General features: G+C 38.9%; 1 protein-coding gene across 1 annotated transcript; it reads right to left on the reverse strand.

The window, feature by feature from the left end:
- Positions 1 to 399: 399 nt before the first annotated feature.
- Positions 400 to 18980, reverse strand: LOC101857600 (serine/threonine-protein phosphatase 4 catalytic subunit). Its single transcript, XM_005108435.3, has 9 exons — positions 18877 to 18980; positions 13228 to 13279; positions 11997 to 12120; positions 10314 to 10466; positions 8730 to 8903; positions 7067 to 7193; positions 6172 to 6361; positions 4917 to 4995; positions 400 to 4577 (listed from the first exon to the last, which is right to left on the reverse strand). Exons 2-9 carry the CDS (start codon positions 13251 to 13253, stop codon positions 4527 to 4529), a joined length of 924 nt encoding a protein of 307 aa, XP_005108492.1. The 5' UTR covers positions 13254 to 13279; positions 18877 to 18980; the 3' UTR covers positions 400 to 4526.
- Positions 18981 to 19254: the final 274 nt, after the last annotated feature.

Genomic DNA, 19254 nt, shown 5'->3' on the forward strand with positions numbered 1-19254 from the left:
AATCTACAGCCTAGCACGCATGTTGCAAAATCGAGGGGCCGCGCTAATCTTTTCGCTTTGTACAAACTTCTTGTATTTTTTAAATGCAAAGAATATACACGTATATGAATATATCTTGAACCTGAAAATCTGCTATGTATTTTGCTATATGCGTGCTATACTGTATGTGAAATTGAGACCACAGTAAATGCAGCCACTCTTATTCTGTTAAGACACAGGGGGAGTAACCATGTAATACAAGAGCATTACTGTGCCATTCTCTAACAACGGTGTAACTGGAAGAAACCTTTTTTAAAAAAACTAAAGCTATTTCTGGGGTTGATGTGAGGGTCCTAAATGAGTGTTATAGGCCAACTTTTGTCTTCTCACACCGTTTAATCTGAAGAGTAAAAATTAAAATTTTTTTTTTCCATTTAGAAAAATTTTCAAGAAACCAGTTCCACAGTTAGAGCATGCCAATAACACCATCGAAACATTTTGCTCACAAAAAATCTGATAGATAACACATGATTGTGTACATGTAGGAAAGTAATGCATTAACAAGCGACGACTGAAAACATTGTAATGTAAGTTACATTTCTTCCCCGTCATGGTTGTCTGATGAAATTCATTACTGAAGATCACCACATTGAAAAAACAATCATTCAGAGACTAGAAAGAATTAAATTGCTGCATTCAGCATTATCTCTCTATTCCCACTCATTACTCCCAAATAGTATTGTCCAACCGAACCTGCTCTTACTGCCACCTGTCCAAAACAATCACTTGTACAAACGACCACCTCTGACAAAGACTTCCAACTGTGTGTTTTTTTCTTCTATTTTATGAGATTCTCCAAGGCATTCACTTGTCTGGACAACTACTTTTCTCGACTACGGCTGGCTGCCTTGGACAATTTCAACTGTACCAGCCCCAAACTGTACTATAGGTTTGAACATAGGTTCTTCTTGTTCTTAGTTCTTACAGCACCAGATTTGAAACAAACATTGGCGACCATGATCTACCCTTCATTTCTTTGCCCTGATGCTTTCAAAATACAGCATCATCTTGGTTTTTTTCCTAATTCAAGTTCTCTTAGTGACTTATTCTAGGTCTTCCTCTGCATCTTCTGCCCTTTATTTTTCCAGTGAAAGCATGAGATGGGGACAATTTTCAAAAGGTTTAAAACATAATTGAAACAATCAAAGTACTGTGTCTTTTTAACTTAAATGATAAGAGCAAAGAGAAGCACATCCACACAATAAAAGTCATTTAGTGCAGCCAAAGAGTAGGGCAAGATAGAAAGACAGGAGCGTTAGAGGGAAAGAATGGAAGTACGGGCAATTACTATTAGAGGCACCATCCAAACAGCAAGTGTGAACTCTTTAACTTCATTTTCTCTAAACTTAAAAGTGATTGTTTGCGTAAAAAGAAGCACATCGACACAATAATGGTCATTTAGTGCTAGGAAAAAGTAAGACAACAGAAATGACAGAGTGGAAGTACAGAAGTAGTATCTACCAGTGGCGCCCTCAAACCACTCACTTGAAAGTGAGAAGACGAATATTTTTCCAATTGTGGTCTCCAAACAAATTATTAAAGTAAAGGTACATGCACTATAAATAAAAACAGAACTGATGTCATAAAGCTTGAACAGAAAGTGGGAGGGCTACAACATAATAATAAGACTCATCCCTCACTGATACGTATAACATTCCTTAGCATTTCTGCTCTATCAAATGGTCAATTTAACAAAGTTTTCCCCAAATGTATGGTCCAAGATTACATGTGAAAAACAACAAAGGCAATAATCTCATAGAAAATATGATGGTATAGGCCCAATGAAATACTTCCCCAGAGAGAGAGAGAGTTGAACTCACGTCTTCTGCGTGAAAGGGGAAGAGCCTAATCTTTACACACCTCAGACACTGTGGTTAAACTGACAGTCAAATTTTAAACTTAAGATAGGGCAACTGAAGAGAAACATAATAAAATTTCTGAGAGTTTGATAGAGAAGAGAAATGCATCGACACACAAAATTTAACATAAAGCACCAGGAAAGTGAAAAATAAATTGTGTTTCACACCCCCCATCGACACAATTTAGACTTTTGGAGGCAGGCTAATTCAATCATGGATGTCACGACCAACCTGGACTGAGTTGGATACAACATCACAACAGACAGAGATACTAGTTAAAAAAAAATTTTCCACTCAGAAATCGAACTCAAATTATTGAGAAACAGAGAAGAGCCTAACTGCTACACCACAGAGACCAATTGAATAAAATGAGACGAAACAAAAAAAAAAAGAAAAAAAGAATGAACAGACACCACACACAGTGACAACCATCAACAATAGTAAAGTAAAGAAAAGCACATATTTACTATAACAGTCATTTAGTGAGAAGTGAGAAACAAAGAGAAAGAAAAGTAGATTCTACCATGACCAACCCACACCCCCAGCAGAACACTTGCCAGCTACCAAAACGTAGAAGGAAATCAAGAAGTCATTATTTCAAGGTGGCAATGCTTATATGAGTCCAGCCCCCTTCAAACATAACAACCACTAAATCATGCAATATCCAAACCGAAACAAGCACAGAAGCAAACCAGACTCGCTTAAAACTGTTGGAACCTTCACAACATTTCACATCTAGAACAAAACGGGCAATTGCACACAAAAAGAGTTCAATCATCAACCTTTATTCTTGGCAGAAAACATCTCTGATATCCATACCATTACAGATCAGATTCTCAAAGAACAAAAAAGACATTTTTTGATGTTGCCACATCACATTCACTTGGTCATGTCTTTTACAAATCCCACAAGTCAGTAAGTTGCCATTTCTTTCAACAGACCTTGTTCATATGGAACAAAAAAGCCAATTGCAAGGTCAAAGACTCCACATGGCAGCTTGTTAGAACAGAAGCATATATATAAACGTAATAACTGTTGTACAGTGATAGGAAAAGACCAACACGTTGGTGGGAGCAGGGAGAAGCACACTGACACAATATCTGTAATTTAAGACAGGGAAAAGGCAAGACAGATAGACAGAAACCAACAGAGGAAAAGAAAAGAAGCAGAGCCTCCCAGTGGCATCCTCCACACACCTGCGACAGTACTACAGACAAACAGAGAGAACAGAAGGAGAGAAAAAAAAAGTAGAGTCTACCAGCAGCACCCTCCAACCACCCATCATATGGATGTGAAACAACCAAGATAATGAAAAAGTACCAGAATATACTTATTTACATTACAAACAGTCCCTCTTGCTCAATCTAACATCGTTATTTTCGGTAGAGTGAAGAGAAATACATTAACATAATTACAAACATATACAACCTTAAAGGTGTTGAGTAAAAAAATTTTTTTATATAATAAAATCGATACAAATTGCCAAATGGACAGAAAAATACCTGTTTCTTCAATATCGTTATTTCCATGAATGTCTGATTTCACCACAATGCCTAAAAAAATGACAGAGGGAAAGAAGATAAGGACCTACCAGTGAATAACAGAACACAATTTACATGCTACTGAACAAGATCACTGCACTTCTGTACTTCCACATATTGCCCCCCCCCCCCCCACTTTGCCGGAGTTCAGCCAGTCAGGTTGAGAAAACCCCCAAAACAAACCCAAGCCAGTGATAATATAAAATATAAACATTCATCATGTATCTACAAATGCTGGAATAAAAACTATGGGGGATCTGCACTTAGTACTGAGCCATTTTCCATCTTGTCTCAGAGAACAATTATGTGCTGCAAGAGGTGGCCCCATGGCCACCCACCCCAACAGAAAACTCTCCTGAAGAATAAGAAGAAAAAACAACAACCCCAACCTAACCCAGCAGAGAATTTGACAAACACGAAAGGAAGCAGGGACCATCAATCAAAGGACAGAGAATAAATGACCACAGCATGTGTTTGCATCTTGGTTCAAGTCAGCTGCAGGATGTTGCACTCACACATATGCGCCACACACACACAAATATCTGTACATATTCACATACCCAGGCTCACACACATGCACACACGCAATATCTGTAATACTCATCTTTAAAAGCACAACCCATTCCTCCTCACTCTTTTCTTTTTCAAGACACATCAGCCACACACCGCTACTGCTGCAACATATTTTCATATTACATTCAAAGACTTTCAGCATCACTTAACCTTGTTACCAACTGTCATTTCTTCTTCAGAATCATTATCCACATCCTTGTCAACGGTCTAGTCATCTTCATCATTCAATCACTGTCAAAAATGTCTTATCGTCACACAATCTTTGTCAACTGAGTCATCTTCATCACTCAATCATAGTAAAAAAAAAAAAAGTCAAATCATTCTCATCATCCAATCCTTGTCAGAAAAGTCATATCATCATCCAAGCCACACTTCTAATGTGATCCTTCACCCCACCCCCCAACATCTCCGTGAGCTGCATTGGACGTGTTGGTCGTAGACAACAGGTACTACTGCGATGCTGTCCCCTCCCGTCGCAACGTTCACACAGGTACCGCAGAATGAAACAAATGAGCTAGAGGAAGTAGTCTGGTTGAGGTTTCTTGGACGGTATACCCCGAGACTCCTGTCACAGGAGAAAACACACAAAAATGTATATTAGTTAAGTGAAGTGCTTTGATTTTAAGATTTTAAAGTATATAAAAAAAAAAAAGCTAACAGCACAAGCACATTAAAATTTAAAATACCGTACCTATGCCTCAAATAAAAACACCATAAAAGACATCTCACCACCCCCCACACCTTAAGCATGTGACTAAATCACATCATTTGGAAAAAAAATGTTCAGAGGCATCTACAAAATAATTCCCTACATAAATTAACAGCAATGCCATTTAAAATCAACCTTCCAAAGCATATGGACACTAGAGAAACAGAGTACCAATCCCCGAGAAAAAAATCTTACCTGGGGAGCAGCTTCAAATATCGTAAAGTCTCGTTTCAGATTCTCGTCCAGCTCTAAGATAGCAGCAACATTTCCACACCTGGAAACAAAACGGAAGGGAACCGATCAGTACGTTGGAAAGACATCTCGATACCTAAGCTATAACTTTAAGAAAAAATGTATAAAAAGAGACGTTTCATATGCAAAAACAAAGCACCTTGACACCATAACAGCCATTCAGCGCCTGCAAAAAGCTGGAAAGAAACAACAGAGGAATAGAAAAAAGCAAGATCTACCAGTGGTGCCCTCTAACCACCTGCTGAATTAAAATAGCAATCCAGCGAGTTCAGCAAAAAATGGCGGCTGAGAGTCTAAGAAATGCTCTGAAACAATTCAATTCATTCCCATCATTACTGTGAATGTGGAAGAAGGGGAGGGGGGGGAGGGGCGTGTAGGTGTGTCCCTCTCACATTCTTCATAAAAGGAAAGGTGATGAACTCTTAGTAGCCCTAGGAACAAGATCAGGTGGGAAATTAGAACAGTATAATATAAAGCTAACTTTTAGTTTTATAGCAAGAGTTTTGTGGCACTTGCAACAAACTATGGCCATTTAAATGCCAAAGATTAGAGGTATTACAAGAGAGTGACAACCTGAAAAAAGAAGAAGAGATATAAATGATAGACGTTTGATAGGAAAGAAGTAGTAAACTACACTAGAGCACCCGCCAACCACCCACACAATGTTGTTAAAACAGATCGTGTTTACAGGCGATTGTCTTGCACAGTTTGTCATAAGCGCAGGTCAAAATGTACCTATGGCAAGTTTATATAGCTATTAGCTTTCTATGTCGAGGTGTAGAGTGAATCTTATTTTAAACAATCATTCATAACCTAGTTTATCGAAGCATCAGCCATCTGTCTGTAAGTACAGCTTTAGCCACACTACTCAAAATATCCCATGTTCACTTGTAGCTCTATACTATTGTCATCTCTGTTAGTGGACCAGATATCATTGTGATGTTCTCAATACGATTCTGGCAACTAACCTGAATCTCCCTTTCACATGAAAAATCTCGGACAGTACCTTGTAGAGAGTGAATAGTAACTATCAAAAGTAGCAATGCACAGACAGTCTACCATCTACAAAACTAACCTTATTAGAACCTTGTGTTGACCATAGTAAACACATCACATACAAAACATTACACTTATCAGATGAGGTCATTTCGATACGTATGGGCAAGAAAAAAATTAAAAAATAAAAAAATTTGCTGACCTGTAGCAGTAGTTGGGCGCAGACCAGACGGTGAGCACCATCTCCCCAAAGTGCCATTTGTAGCCCTCCATGACCAGCTGGTGAGCCCGGCAGATCAGATCCACCTCGTTCTCCTGACAGAAAGTGTTGACCACGTCACTGCCAAACAGGAAGCCAGCTCCCCGAGGACTCACTCCCCAGCCTTGCATGTCTGCAAATTAAAAAAAAAAAAAAAAAGAAACAAAATAAATAACAATCAAGTACAATCAAATTCTTTGTACATAATGCCGCTAACAAGATGCAGCAGTCATCCATCCACCAGTGGGAATCTAACCAGTATAACATAATGTTGAAATAATAACCCTAGCTTCGCATGTCTACAGATGACCAATAAAGTCCTGATAGAAACAGTACGATTCGCATATGTGTAGGAACACAATAAAATAAGACACAATCTGCATTTTGCCAATATCAGTGTACACATCAAATAAGAAGATTTGCGCGAGCACTAAAAGTGAATGAAAACAGGGAGTCCAATTGCTATGTCTCTTTAGACACTTGCAATTAGGAGGTCACAAACACACTGTTCAGAGTAAATCCAGATTTCTCCCATTGTGTTTGAAATAGCTGAGAGAAAAATGTGACTCATTTTGTCGCATTGCCACAAAGATAAAGAAACCAAAATAAGTTAAGCTAGCGGCAGCCATTGACCAGATGAGAACCCTACAACCTACCAGAGGAAATGTTAAAACCAACACACAGAACATGAATTTCTTGAAGAAAGAAGCACATCAACACACTCCTGTTTTAATTGTATGCAAATAAAAAAAATTAAAAATTTAAAAGGAGAGGACCCCCCCCCCCCCGCCAAAAAACCCCCCAACAACCCCAAAATAATCCAAGAACAAAAACCAACCTTCAGGATCCGACCAGAGCAAGTCACACATGGGCCCGTCATGAGGCACCTCTTGCTTTCTGTCTATCTGTCGGATCTGGTCGAGGGATGTGATGGACGGAGACAGGCCACCGTGCACACAGAAAATCTGCGAAAGACATCAAACAAAAGCCTCCAGTTTTCACAATTTGCTAATAACATACCTTCATCGGGTCAAAGTCAAAGAGATGTTTGTAACTTCATAATAAAACTTATTTGAGAAGAGAAACATTATATCACCCTAATTTTTTTTACTTTATCAGAACAACCTCTCCAAACAGAAAAACCTGGCTGAACCGAAGAAAATCTGGTGGTCAAACAGAGTTTGGTTTAAGCAGACTCTGCTGTATATCCTATGCTCACTCATACAGTAATTACCGTTGGAGAAGTCACGAATAACAAAATTCTACACAGATTAACAACCTCCCCCCCCCAAACAGTCAAGACAGACACAAAAAATGCAAAAGGGAATACTGAATCTTTGGGACAGAAAATAACCCACTAAAACAACTAGCCAGATCAATGTTTGAGGGTGCTCAATAGAGCACCAAGGCAAGTGGAAACGGAAAATAATCATCACATTTTCAGGAGTAGAGGTGCACATCCACACAATAATAGGCAATTAGGACAGGATAAAATGTTAAGACAGATAGACAGAAACAACAGAGGGAAAAGGTAAGAAGTACCAGGCGACCCCAAAAAAACGTTGCACACAGAGACACCCATAAAAAGTTAAAATAGAGATAGAAAGACAAGATTTCACAGACGTACTTGATCACCATCCGGATTTATTGTGACAAATTTACAAATAAAAATTCCAAGTTTGAAGGAAGTTAGAGCACATGTTCCATGCGACGTCCGTTTTGGAGGATACACTCTGAGGCACTTGACGAAATTTATGATAATTTCCATTTGCAGAGCCTTTTATGTACGTGACCTTGTAGGGTTGTAACATCAGATAATACTTCAACACCGGACGAACAGATTCTCTAGCAATAGTTAATTTAATACTATAATGATGAATAGACATTTTAGGTTCTTTGCCCACAGACTCCATCGGTCTCCCACTGTGGGTGACCCCAGATTTTGATCTCTTTTAAAATTTTCAACAGAGCCATTGACTTGAAGTCAGCCACCCACTTAAGTGTTGTTACTTTACTTGGTATTTTCTTACAGTCTTTGGTGTAAATTCCAAACCGTTTACAGAAGAGATACTGTGTCTGCATAGGGGAAATCGTTTCGATATAAGTTTCAACCATAAAAATATGTTGTTCAATAGTAACTATCTTCGGAGTAACCATGGCTGCCTCCAAGGTACTGTTGTTTTTGTTACATATTTCTCTTTCTGGATGGTTCACCTTGCTTCCAGTCAAGTTTTGTGTGACCTGTGCACTTTGGTGGAGAGTTATAGACTTTCCTGTGGGTAAAGTTTTTTTTGGGCCAGTAGGTAAACCAGTGACACCCTCCAAGAATACACAATGACCATTTTGTTCCTTGGAATATTTGACCTACTGAAAAGTGACAATAAAGTCGTAATAATTGCTTAAAGGGTACAGTCACCAATGCCAAAAACATGCCAGAACGGAAAGGAGCCCCCCGCCTGAGTCAGCTTTAACTACACCAAAAACATTTCTGCCATACTCACCTTGCCGTCAACAATTGCTGAAAGACTGAGATAGTCAAAGATCTCTGTACAGTAGCGCCACACGGTGATAGAGCCATATTTGCGTAAACACTCATCGTAAAAACCGTACACTTGTGTAATCTGTCGGCTCTCGTGGTTGCCTCTGATCAGTGTGATACGGTCAGGATAGCGTACCTGAAGAGTTGTTAGAAAAAAAAAATGTTAGTGTTGAACACGGTCGCCTTTTCTGAGTAATGAGAAGCACATTGATACAAAAAATAATAACGGATTGCATATAGCGCATATCCACTTATGCAATGCTTTATGCGCTTAATACACAATAACTTAAATCACAAAGAGAAAGGCAACTAGATCTACCACAGGCACCTTCCAACTATCTGCTTTTACTTTTAAAATTAAGTAGAACCTGCTCTAAAGACCACCAATACTCTTCCCACCCTTTTATTTTAAAAATATGATACTGTCAAACATGTCAACCTGTCTAAGACAAAACCACTTTCTCTTTGACAACAGGTGTCCATCTTGGACAATTTTGATTGTACAAAGTTGACAACACTACCCCTGCAGCCACTCAAAATGAAATGTGAAAACATCGAGCAAGTGTCAGACTATAAGTATTTGGGTGTTACAATAGACAACAAACTCAACTGGCGTGTCCACACTTCTCTCCTGCATAAAAAAGTGAACAAAAGACTATTTTTTCTAAGAAAGCTAAAGTATTTAAAAATTGATAATACATTGATGTCCATGTTCTACCATTCAACCATAGAAAGTATGATCAATTTTTGTATAACAGCATGGGCCGGGAACACAAGACAACAAGATAAAGAAAAATTAAATCGACAAATTAATACGGAAAGCATGTAAAATTTCATCATCCTCATTCCCCTTCTTGGATGAATTGTACATAACAGCTTGCACTAAGAAAATTAATTCCATCTTTTTAGACAACAAACATCCCTTGTTCCCTCAAATAAAAACATCAGTCAGAAGTAAAAGACCCATGCTTCTGATCTTTAACAAAGAAAGATACAGAAGGTCATTTTTACCATCATCTATCAAAATGCTTCCATCTTAACCATCTTGTTTAGTGTACTTACGACCTTAGAGCATGCATCAAAATAACATTGAGTGTGTATCTAGCTTACGATTATTATTGTTTATATTGCTGCATATTTATATTATGCATGTGATTGTAAGCCTACTTGTGTGTGCACGTGTGTGTGTGTGTGCGCGCGCGCGTGTGTGTGTGTGTACTCGTGGTGGAACACCAAACCAATGTGCCATGATCTGGACAATAAAGATGTATCTTATCTTATCTTAACAAAATCACAATAATTCCTCTTTAGCCACTGATTCCCAGCCACACATCCCCTTAAAAAAAAACCCAAAGAATGAAAGGAGCTTTCCACTGCCCCGAAAATGTTAATTCCTGAAAAAGATAATCATTTCTTTTTGTCACAAATGGTAAGAAAAAATAGTGGGAAAGAAAGAAAGACAAAAAATAGAGACCTGCAGAGGGTGCCTTCCAACCACCAGCAATTTTAGGAAAGAAGAATGAAAAGTGCACAGAGGTAGACTCACTTTCAAGGCCAGCAGCAGCAAAAATGTCTCCACGCTGTAAAATCCTCTGTCTACAAAGTCACCCATAAATAAATAGTTTGTCTCTGGAACTTTGCCACCAACTTTGAACAATTCTTTGAGGTCATAGAACTGCCCATGAATATCACCACATACCTGCAACAGAGTGAAATCAGAACGTGAGTCAACACGAAAAAAAAAAAAATGGCTGTAATCTATATGACAAAACATAAACTCAAACGTGACATAACAATTAAAACCCAACAACTTCCCCCCCCCCCCCAAGTCAAATTTGGACTGAACAGGGTAAACTCATAATGTTATTTACCATTTCATAGGTAGTCTGGATTTTTTCCCCCCCCAAACAGAAGCACTTCATGTTATACAGAACTAGTTCAATGAGAAGACAGATGGCCCTCCTCTCCCTACATTACACTAATCAATAATTCATTGAAAGAACTATGCTGACTGGGACTTCACACCTATCTGAACCATTTTTGAAAGACTTTTCCAGGACTATATGTAGTGGGGAAAACCCTCAGCAAAAAGCATCTCAGAGTAGTCTAATTGAAAAGCATAAGCAAAAAAGAACTGCTAACCCAAGCAGTAAGTAAATAGCCAAAAAATACCTGTGGGGGAAAAATTGATCAGATTTACATTTTTCTAACTTGGAAAAGAAAGGCACATGGCCTATTCATCAATGCCTAGCTTTGATGATGTATACAGAGAAGCGTACTGACATCATAGCTAGCTAAACTGAGTTCAGGAAAAAAAAAAAAGAGAAGAGAAACAGGCAATTGAGTGAAAGAAAAGTTCAACAACAAGACGTGCCTTCCCACAAACAGCAAAAAACAGCTCTGATTTACCTCCATCTAGTGCGAAAGAATGGTCAAGCCAGATGACCCACAGACTTCCAACATCATCAATAGACTAAAGCAATAGGTGGGCAGGGAGAAATGAAATTGTGGATAGTCACACTGGCGGAGTCACTGAGTAAACTGATACTGACTCCAAGTCAAAGACAAGGATTAACACGGTACCTGAGTAAATTTCACAAAAGATTTGTTTACACAAAGGAATACTAACATGAATTTAGTCTCCTACTTTGTAAAAATTCAGATTATAACCTTTTCAAAATTCAATCAGAGGAACCCAACTTTATGACATCAGATTACGTTACAACATGAACAATGAACACAAGTACATCAAGTGGGACAGCTTTGTTCGAAGTGAGATATCTAAAGATATGAAAGCAGCCTGTGTCTTTCTAATGCAGGACTTTATTTCAGCACCTGTTCCTCCCTCTCTGTCAATTATACTCCTAAGATAGCAGAAGGATTCAACGTTTTCTAGTGCCTTTCCTTCTACTATGACCTGCTCCTTTCATTGTGCATCTGTCCTTAGGACCTTTGACTTTCCGGGGTGGATCCTCAATCCAACAGACTCCGATATGCTGTTTAATACTGAAGTCTTTGCTTGCATCTGTTCCTGGGTGTGTGACAAAGGCTAAAAAAATTCATGATTGCTGAATCCAGGGAAGTCCAGAAAAAATTGGGACAGCTGGCTGGCCTGTGATATATTTTTTCATTCAAGGTATCTAGGATCATAGACGCAAGACATTTCACCTTTCCATTTACTAAAATAACCATTCGGCTAAGTTCACAAACACGACAGAACACTACTTACTGTGACTGGAGCGTCTACTGCCTGCACGTTGCCTTCCTCTACCAAGATTTCTCTGGCTTTGGCACATAATGCCTTCACCTCACTTTCTTTGATAACCTCACACCGCTGTAGCTGCTCAATTTGTCTGAAGACAAAGAAAAGAGTGAATTATTTACAATATCCTAACACACACAAAAAAATTAAATTCTAAGAGACAACCAACGGAAAATTAAAACCAAAGGTCAACACAAGTGTTTTATCTAATCACAAAAGACAGCTCCCAAAATAGATATAGTAAACACACTGCAGACTCCTTGACATCTCGTACAAAGACCACGTTTCAAATGCTGAAGTACGAAAGAGAATCACCAACGCAGTGGGACAATATGAAGATCTACTGACCACAGTGAAGAGACAAAAACTAAAATGGTATGGGCATGTCACAAGATCCACAGGACTTGCCAAAACAATCCTGCAAGGAACCGTACAAGGAAAGAGAAAGAGAGGAAGGCAGAGAAGGAGATGGGAGGACAACATTACAGATTGGACAGGAAAGTCGATGGGTGACAATCTGAGGAGAGCAGAGGACAAAAATAGATGGCGAGAGCTGGTTTTCCAATGCAGTGGTGCCCCAACAGTTGCCCCAACCACAGGATAGAAGAAAAAGAAGAAGAAGAAGAAGAAGAAACACTTCAGTCAAATATTTCACTGTCTCTGTATTCTGAGCTTATAACCTCCTGAATGTTCAACTGCGGAATCTCATGACACTGTCTGCTTTATTTTACATAAGACTTTGATCTGCTACATTTTTATATATTATATATTCTAACTTTGCGTTGTTGACCAATTGTTGTAGTGAATCAACTTTCAAGTCACACAGAGAGACTTAGAAAACTTTACTCCATCAAATAAAACCCCCTTCATCACTACACAACTGTACACAAAATGTAACTCTGTACCAAATATATGATTTATATCCAGGTGACTGCAAGCACATGTAAAAAGCTGTAAGTAGTATAATAAGAGACAATGCAGAATGTGCTGATATGAAGCGAGATAGATTTTGTGATTTGTCTGCTGCAGCATGTCTTCAAACAAGATAACCAGAAAATTGTGGAAGACCGGAAGCACTGCCAGCAGGAAAAACTCTCTTCACTTATATGTAGTGCAGAGGCATTTGTTTCTTTCACATTAAAAATTAACTATGGCGACATGCCAAAGTGAAAGCATTCAGTGCAGTGCAAAAGCATACCTGTCTAAGTCGCTCATGTCACTCATGATGGCAGTTCTTTATTTCCGCTTTCCTGAAAAGATAAGAAAATATATATTTGATTAATCAATAAAGTGGTAAAACAACTGAATTAAAATGAAGTGGGATTCATTTATAGTTCTGGACTTGGAACAAGCAAAGAATTTAGTCTAGATTTAAAGAATATATAATATCCAAATTTAAGTCCAAGTCATGTGTATATGACGAGAAATCTTTTGCATTTGCTGACCCTGAAACGTGGAACACTTTCCCATAAAAACTGAGAGAAATAGAAATTACAAAGTCTTTTAAAACCCACATTTTTAGACCATAAATATCACAATTATATTCGCTTCATAGAATTTGTTTTTGTGTGTATGTGTGCGTAATGTCTACTTTTAATGATTGTACAGTGCTTAGGGCCTGTTTCATTCCTGATAATCTTAGACAGTTTTCAACTTGCATTGATGACTACTGAATACAAATTATGTATCACGACATGGTGGAATCAGGCGCCCGTCAATTTTTGGGAATATGAAGGTTTACCTTTCGAAGAAAAAATAGCCATCTATCTTGAATAGAAGCCACAAATTGAATGAGGCGGAGGTCGCCTGGTTTCAGAGGTACAATTACCAAGAAAATGGCCGTGAAAGTTTGGTGACTTCCAAAGCCTGAGAGTCCTTGGAAACTAAAAATTTACACTTTTTTTGTGCCTTTAATCAACGTTTTCCAGTAATATGTTTTTTTACCAGAGCATAAAAAAGACAATTAGCCAGAAAACAAAAATTTGAACAGACAGAAAATTGCCATTTTCTATGATTTCATTATTTTGACGAGCGCTTGAACTCACCATGATGCCTCACAAATATTCCCAACCATCTATCTTAGTTCTGTTTCTCATTTAAGAAATTTCAGAGAATGAAAATATTATTATTAGAGAAAAAGGGACGGAAGGGTGAGTGAAAAACTGAATAATCTTTCGACAGCGTCAGGGATGCGGAATAATTGACTTTATATTCGTTGTAAATGAAGTGTTTGAAATATTTTTTGGTCTTAATAAAATTCGAAACCATGGGTGAAAGTAATGACAGGTTCAAAAACCTGATATCCGCATAAGCAAAAATGCCTACGCTTAAAAATTACACTCGTTGAGAAACGTCGTCAGATAAACACACACACAATATTATGAAATACACACATATTCCTTCAAGATACATACACATGTAGTACATGATGTACTTTGTACTTTCATCAATGCATTCCTTTGACAACAATCATCCATTCAAGCGGGTTTTGTGTCCTCAAAACAGCAATGTGCTATTCCTAGATGTTCATTTCTTCACAGAAGTATTGACTAAAACTAAAAAGTGTCTTTATCATAATCCCCACTGAGACACACATTCTTTTTTAAAGTGTCGTGTCACTGTCAGTCCATATTTTTTGTACTTTTTGAACTACAACTGAGGCTTCATGCAAATTAAGAATTCAGCAATGGTGCATGGCACTTGTGCACACATTGTTTGTCTTTCCACATGTTTAATTTCATTTTGTTGTGTGTAATAGTTTTAAAAAAATTATTCTTTTTAATCACATCGCAGAAAACCGACAGCTGTGGTCTCTTCCCAACATCTCTTCCCCCTGCAAGCCGAGAGTGTGATATCGCTACGCGCAATCCCATTGGTCGACATAAATTAACTCTGCTCCTCGGCAAGGTCAGCTCAACATAGTTGTTCTGTTCATACCAATGATGCAGGGAGGGCCAGTTCAGATAGATCTAGATCAAGTAACTGGATAAGATAAGATACATCTTTATTTGTCCAGATCCTGGCACATTGGTTTGGTGTTTCACCACGTGCACACACACACACGTAAGCTTACAATCACATGCATAATATAAATGAGCAGCAATATAAACAAGTAAGCTATAGATACACACTCAATGTTATTTTGATGCATGCTCTAAGGTCGTAAGTATACTTATACAAGATGTAAAAGATAATTAAGCTTGTCTCGACTGTTATCATTATAATCGAAAAAACGTTCATACATGCTGTCAACTTTAGGAACAAAGGTTGGAAGTCAGAACGGACATCATGCTGAATATAATTTTTCTCTTTTCGGACTCGAGTCCGAAAAGTCACTTCGAAAAATATCCCTCCACCCCCCCCCACCCCCCGTTCACACCTTAGGCCTACACACACACACACACACAAGTACACTCACGGGTCACTCAATTCTCAATTATTATCAACAAATCTCGAGAACGGAAACCATTTGGCATTCGGAGAGTCAAAATTTATTTAGGCCCCATAGCCTCTTTACAGACAACAGGCCTAATCTTGATCTAGCCGTACTTAGATCTAGGTTTGGCCCTATCGACTCAAACCTGTTAAGTACACAGGTCTCATTAGATCTAGATCTAGTAATTATTCAGGTTCAAATACATGCAAGTCAGTAAGGCACCTTTTGGTTTTGTCTGAAATACAAATGCTTTAGGCATTGCAAACTAAAAATTTCATTTACAATTCAGCCATCAATATTAAGTACGGCTAGCCTGACAGTCTAGCCTTACTTATCTTAGGCCCTATTAACATTAGAAAACATGAGGTTTAAAATACATGCACTGTCATTAAGGCACCTGGTTTCGTCTCAAATACAAATACTTTAGGTACTGCAAACTAAAAATTTATATTTACAATTCAGTAGGCCTATTTTTTTTTAGGCAGTGTCAATTGCCACCGAGTAAATTGGAGCTCTTTTGCGTTGGTGGGTTTGATCTAGCTTATTGTGCTCGAGTGCTCGGTGTTGTGCGTTCGCCTCTCTGTCCCTCTGTGTGTGTGTGTGTGTGTGTGTGTGTATGTCTTTTCCTGACCCCCCATCCCCCGATTTATGTTCCCCGATATAACGTGAATTTCTGCCTGAGTTTGTGTGCGTTTAGTGACCTTCTACTTCTAGAATTGCCTGTGTTGGTTCTACACCAAAGTGTAGGCTAAGGCGGCTAGCCTATATGCCTAGATCTAGGCCTACGTCTAATTGAAAACACGCCAAGTTGGTACCGTAGCTCTAGACTAGATGCTTGTCCAATTAGTTGAGAACAAATTGACCCATTAGACACACATTATCATTATGTATTGCTAAAGATAATGTTGTTTTGAGACTTGACACCGCGTCACTCGGTGGCAATTGACACTACCTTTTCTTTATGGTCAGTCTAGCCATCACATTAAGAATATGTACGGCTAGCCCTGCTGTCTAGCTGTACTTAACTTAGTACGGCTAGACTGCCAGTCTAGATCTAGCCGTCATTGTCATTAAGTACGGCTAGCCTCTTCCAAAAACAAAAAACTGTCAGGGACCGGGATCGAACCGCTCCTAAAATCATTGCATGACTTCAAACGCAGACGCGCTGTCTATTCAGCCAACAGTCACAGAACTTCCGAGAGCGAGAGTTAGATTAAGCATGATATAACATAGACACTTTCCCACTCTATCTTTCTCTCGTTCCCTCCTGCCAACTGGGGAATGTCTTATATACATTTCGCTAGCACCCCCCCCCTCTCTCTCTCACACACACACAAAAGATTTCTACCGGGTCTGAGGGCTGAAACTTCCCGAAATCACAAAAGAGTTCACCTACTGGGTCTGTATACTTCGTGACTTTGTTCCCGGTAACCGGGTCTGGATGGCCACCTCTATTCTCACCCCGGGTGAGAATAGTGCAGGCGAGTCTTTTGGCTATTCTCACCCGGTGCGCGTTCACCGTTATATAGCCTAGATCTAGGCCAACCAATTTTGCGCTCACCTTAAACTACAGAATTCTACACTGTGATAACAGAAAAATTGTAGGGTAAATTTTTACTTTCACTCCCGCACACAGATGCACTGTTTCAGGGGTCAAACTGCTGTACTGTTTGCTGCAGATCACACATAAAGCCACTAAAACTGTCGCAAATCAATTATTTTCAAGACAATTTCAAATCTGACTGTAAAATATAAAATTATGGGTAAAAACCCCCCTGTAACCCCCCAGATTTTCTTTTACCCCAGTGGGGCAGGCCCCCCTGGAACCCCCCGATTGGTCCAAAGCATGTCTATCTCGGTTAAAAACAATCAAATATTTCAAAAACTATTAAATTGCGATGGAAATGAAGTTGATATTCGTGTTCAGCGCATCAATATTTAGTAGAAAATGGACAACTGGTAGCTGAGTGTGAGACGGGAGGGAAAGTAAAAAAATACCAATTGTAGAATTCTGTGCCGTGAACAAACGTTTCGTTACTACTGTTAGCCTACTAAAAGCGTACAATTTTGTCTGTGGGCAGTGGAGAAAGAGAGAGAGAGGAGTAGCGCAAGAACTTCCGGGCAAAACAAAATGGCGACCCGCGTAGTTCGGCTCGATTCGAAAAGTTAAATAGCCGTACCATCTTTTTGTAGACGACCAAATTAATTTACTTTTGTGTTTTAACATCATTTTTTAACTTTGTTTTGGTCAATTTGATCGTCCACACAGATGATAAACAGCATTCAGAAAGAGACAGAGAGAGAGAAGAGGGGAGGAGTAGATCTTTCGAGAACTTCCAGGCAAAACAAAATGGCGACCCCCGTAGTTCGGCTCGATTCAAAAAGTGAAATAGCCATCATAGCATCTTTGTAGTCGATAAAATTTGTCTTTTCTTTGCCTTTATCCATTTGATCATCCACATCGATAGAAAGTATTCCGAAATTAGGAAAAACAGGTCTTGTTTCACACCGGGTGAGAATAGGGCACTACTTGGATATGGTGGTCCCGACTTTTGTGACAGGGAAAATCTAGAATCTAGTATTGACACCAACGACGATTACTTCTGGTTCTAAGTCTAAACGATTACTTTTGATTCGCGTGCCGATATGGAGAGATGGACTTTCAAACCTAATTGCAAAACATCGAATCATAATCATGGTCAAATTCAGGGGGGCATGCCCCCCTGTCCTGAAACACCCCAGCCCCATGGGTTTTTTTAGGTCGGGGGGGGGGGGGGGGGGGGGGGAACCCCATGTGCCTTGTGAAAAACAAGTGAAATTTTACTGCTCATTTTGTAGGCTAGATTTAGATCTAGGCTACTGATAAAACATAAAACATTGATACCGACTATTTAAATCAGTATCGTTATTTCAGTAGATCTAGATCTAGATCTTCACAAGTCGGGACCACCATATCCAAGTAGTGCCTGAGAATAGCCTACGGTGGCAAGTCTCACACGGGGTGAGAGGTCGATCGTATTTCTATTCTCACCCCTTCGGCCCAATAGATCTAGCCATATACACTACTAGAATCTACTTAGATTTAGATTCTAGTACTTCAAAATGTATGACTACCGGTTCTAAGCATAATGTCCAGTATATCAATTTCTTTACACATAAGAAGGACAGAATAGTCTGAAAACGATGAGCAATTGCCAACAAGTAAACTGCGCAGCCCACTCACACACTTATATTTTGTCAAGTTGTATGTGGAGTGTGGGCTGGTAGTTCGAGTGATTGACACTGATACTTGAGTTGATAGACTCAACCAAAGGCAAATGAGAATAAGAGATTTAAGAAAGGATATCTGGACAGTTCCAATGAAATCAATATGAAAAATACGTTTCTACCAGAATTACTCATGATACATACCAACAGTCAGAATGTTTCAATTTACAACAAAACGAAGACTGCCCTACACAACTTCCCTTCGCCTGTGCTTCTCTCTCACAATGATATTGTAATCGAGTTTGAGACACTGAAACTGACTTTATAAAAAAGTATCGATATTTCAAACAGCGTTCCAGCAGGACAAACTCAGTCTCCGCTTAGGCCTAGAATCTATTGTCTTTGGTGGGGATTGTCTTTTGCCATAAATCTGATATTAACTACCTGCAGGCATTTTGAATATCAAAAATGATCTCAAAACTAATTAAACACTCTTTGTCGATATTCAATATCGATATAAAGTATCGGTATCGTTGCTTCAACAGTTCTTGTTTCTGTGTCCAATCTCGTTTCATCTCACCG

The sequence above is a fragment of the Aplysia californica genome, unplaced genomic scaffold, assembly GCF_000002075.1.
Source record: "Aplysia californica isolate F4 #8 unplaced genomic scaffold, AplCal3.0 scaffold00689, whole genome shotgun sequence".
Lineage (NCBI taxonomy): Eukaryota > Metazoa > Mollusca > Gastropoda > Aplysiida > Aplysiidae > Aplysia > Aplysia californica.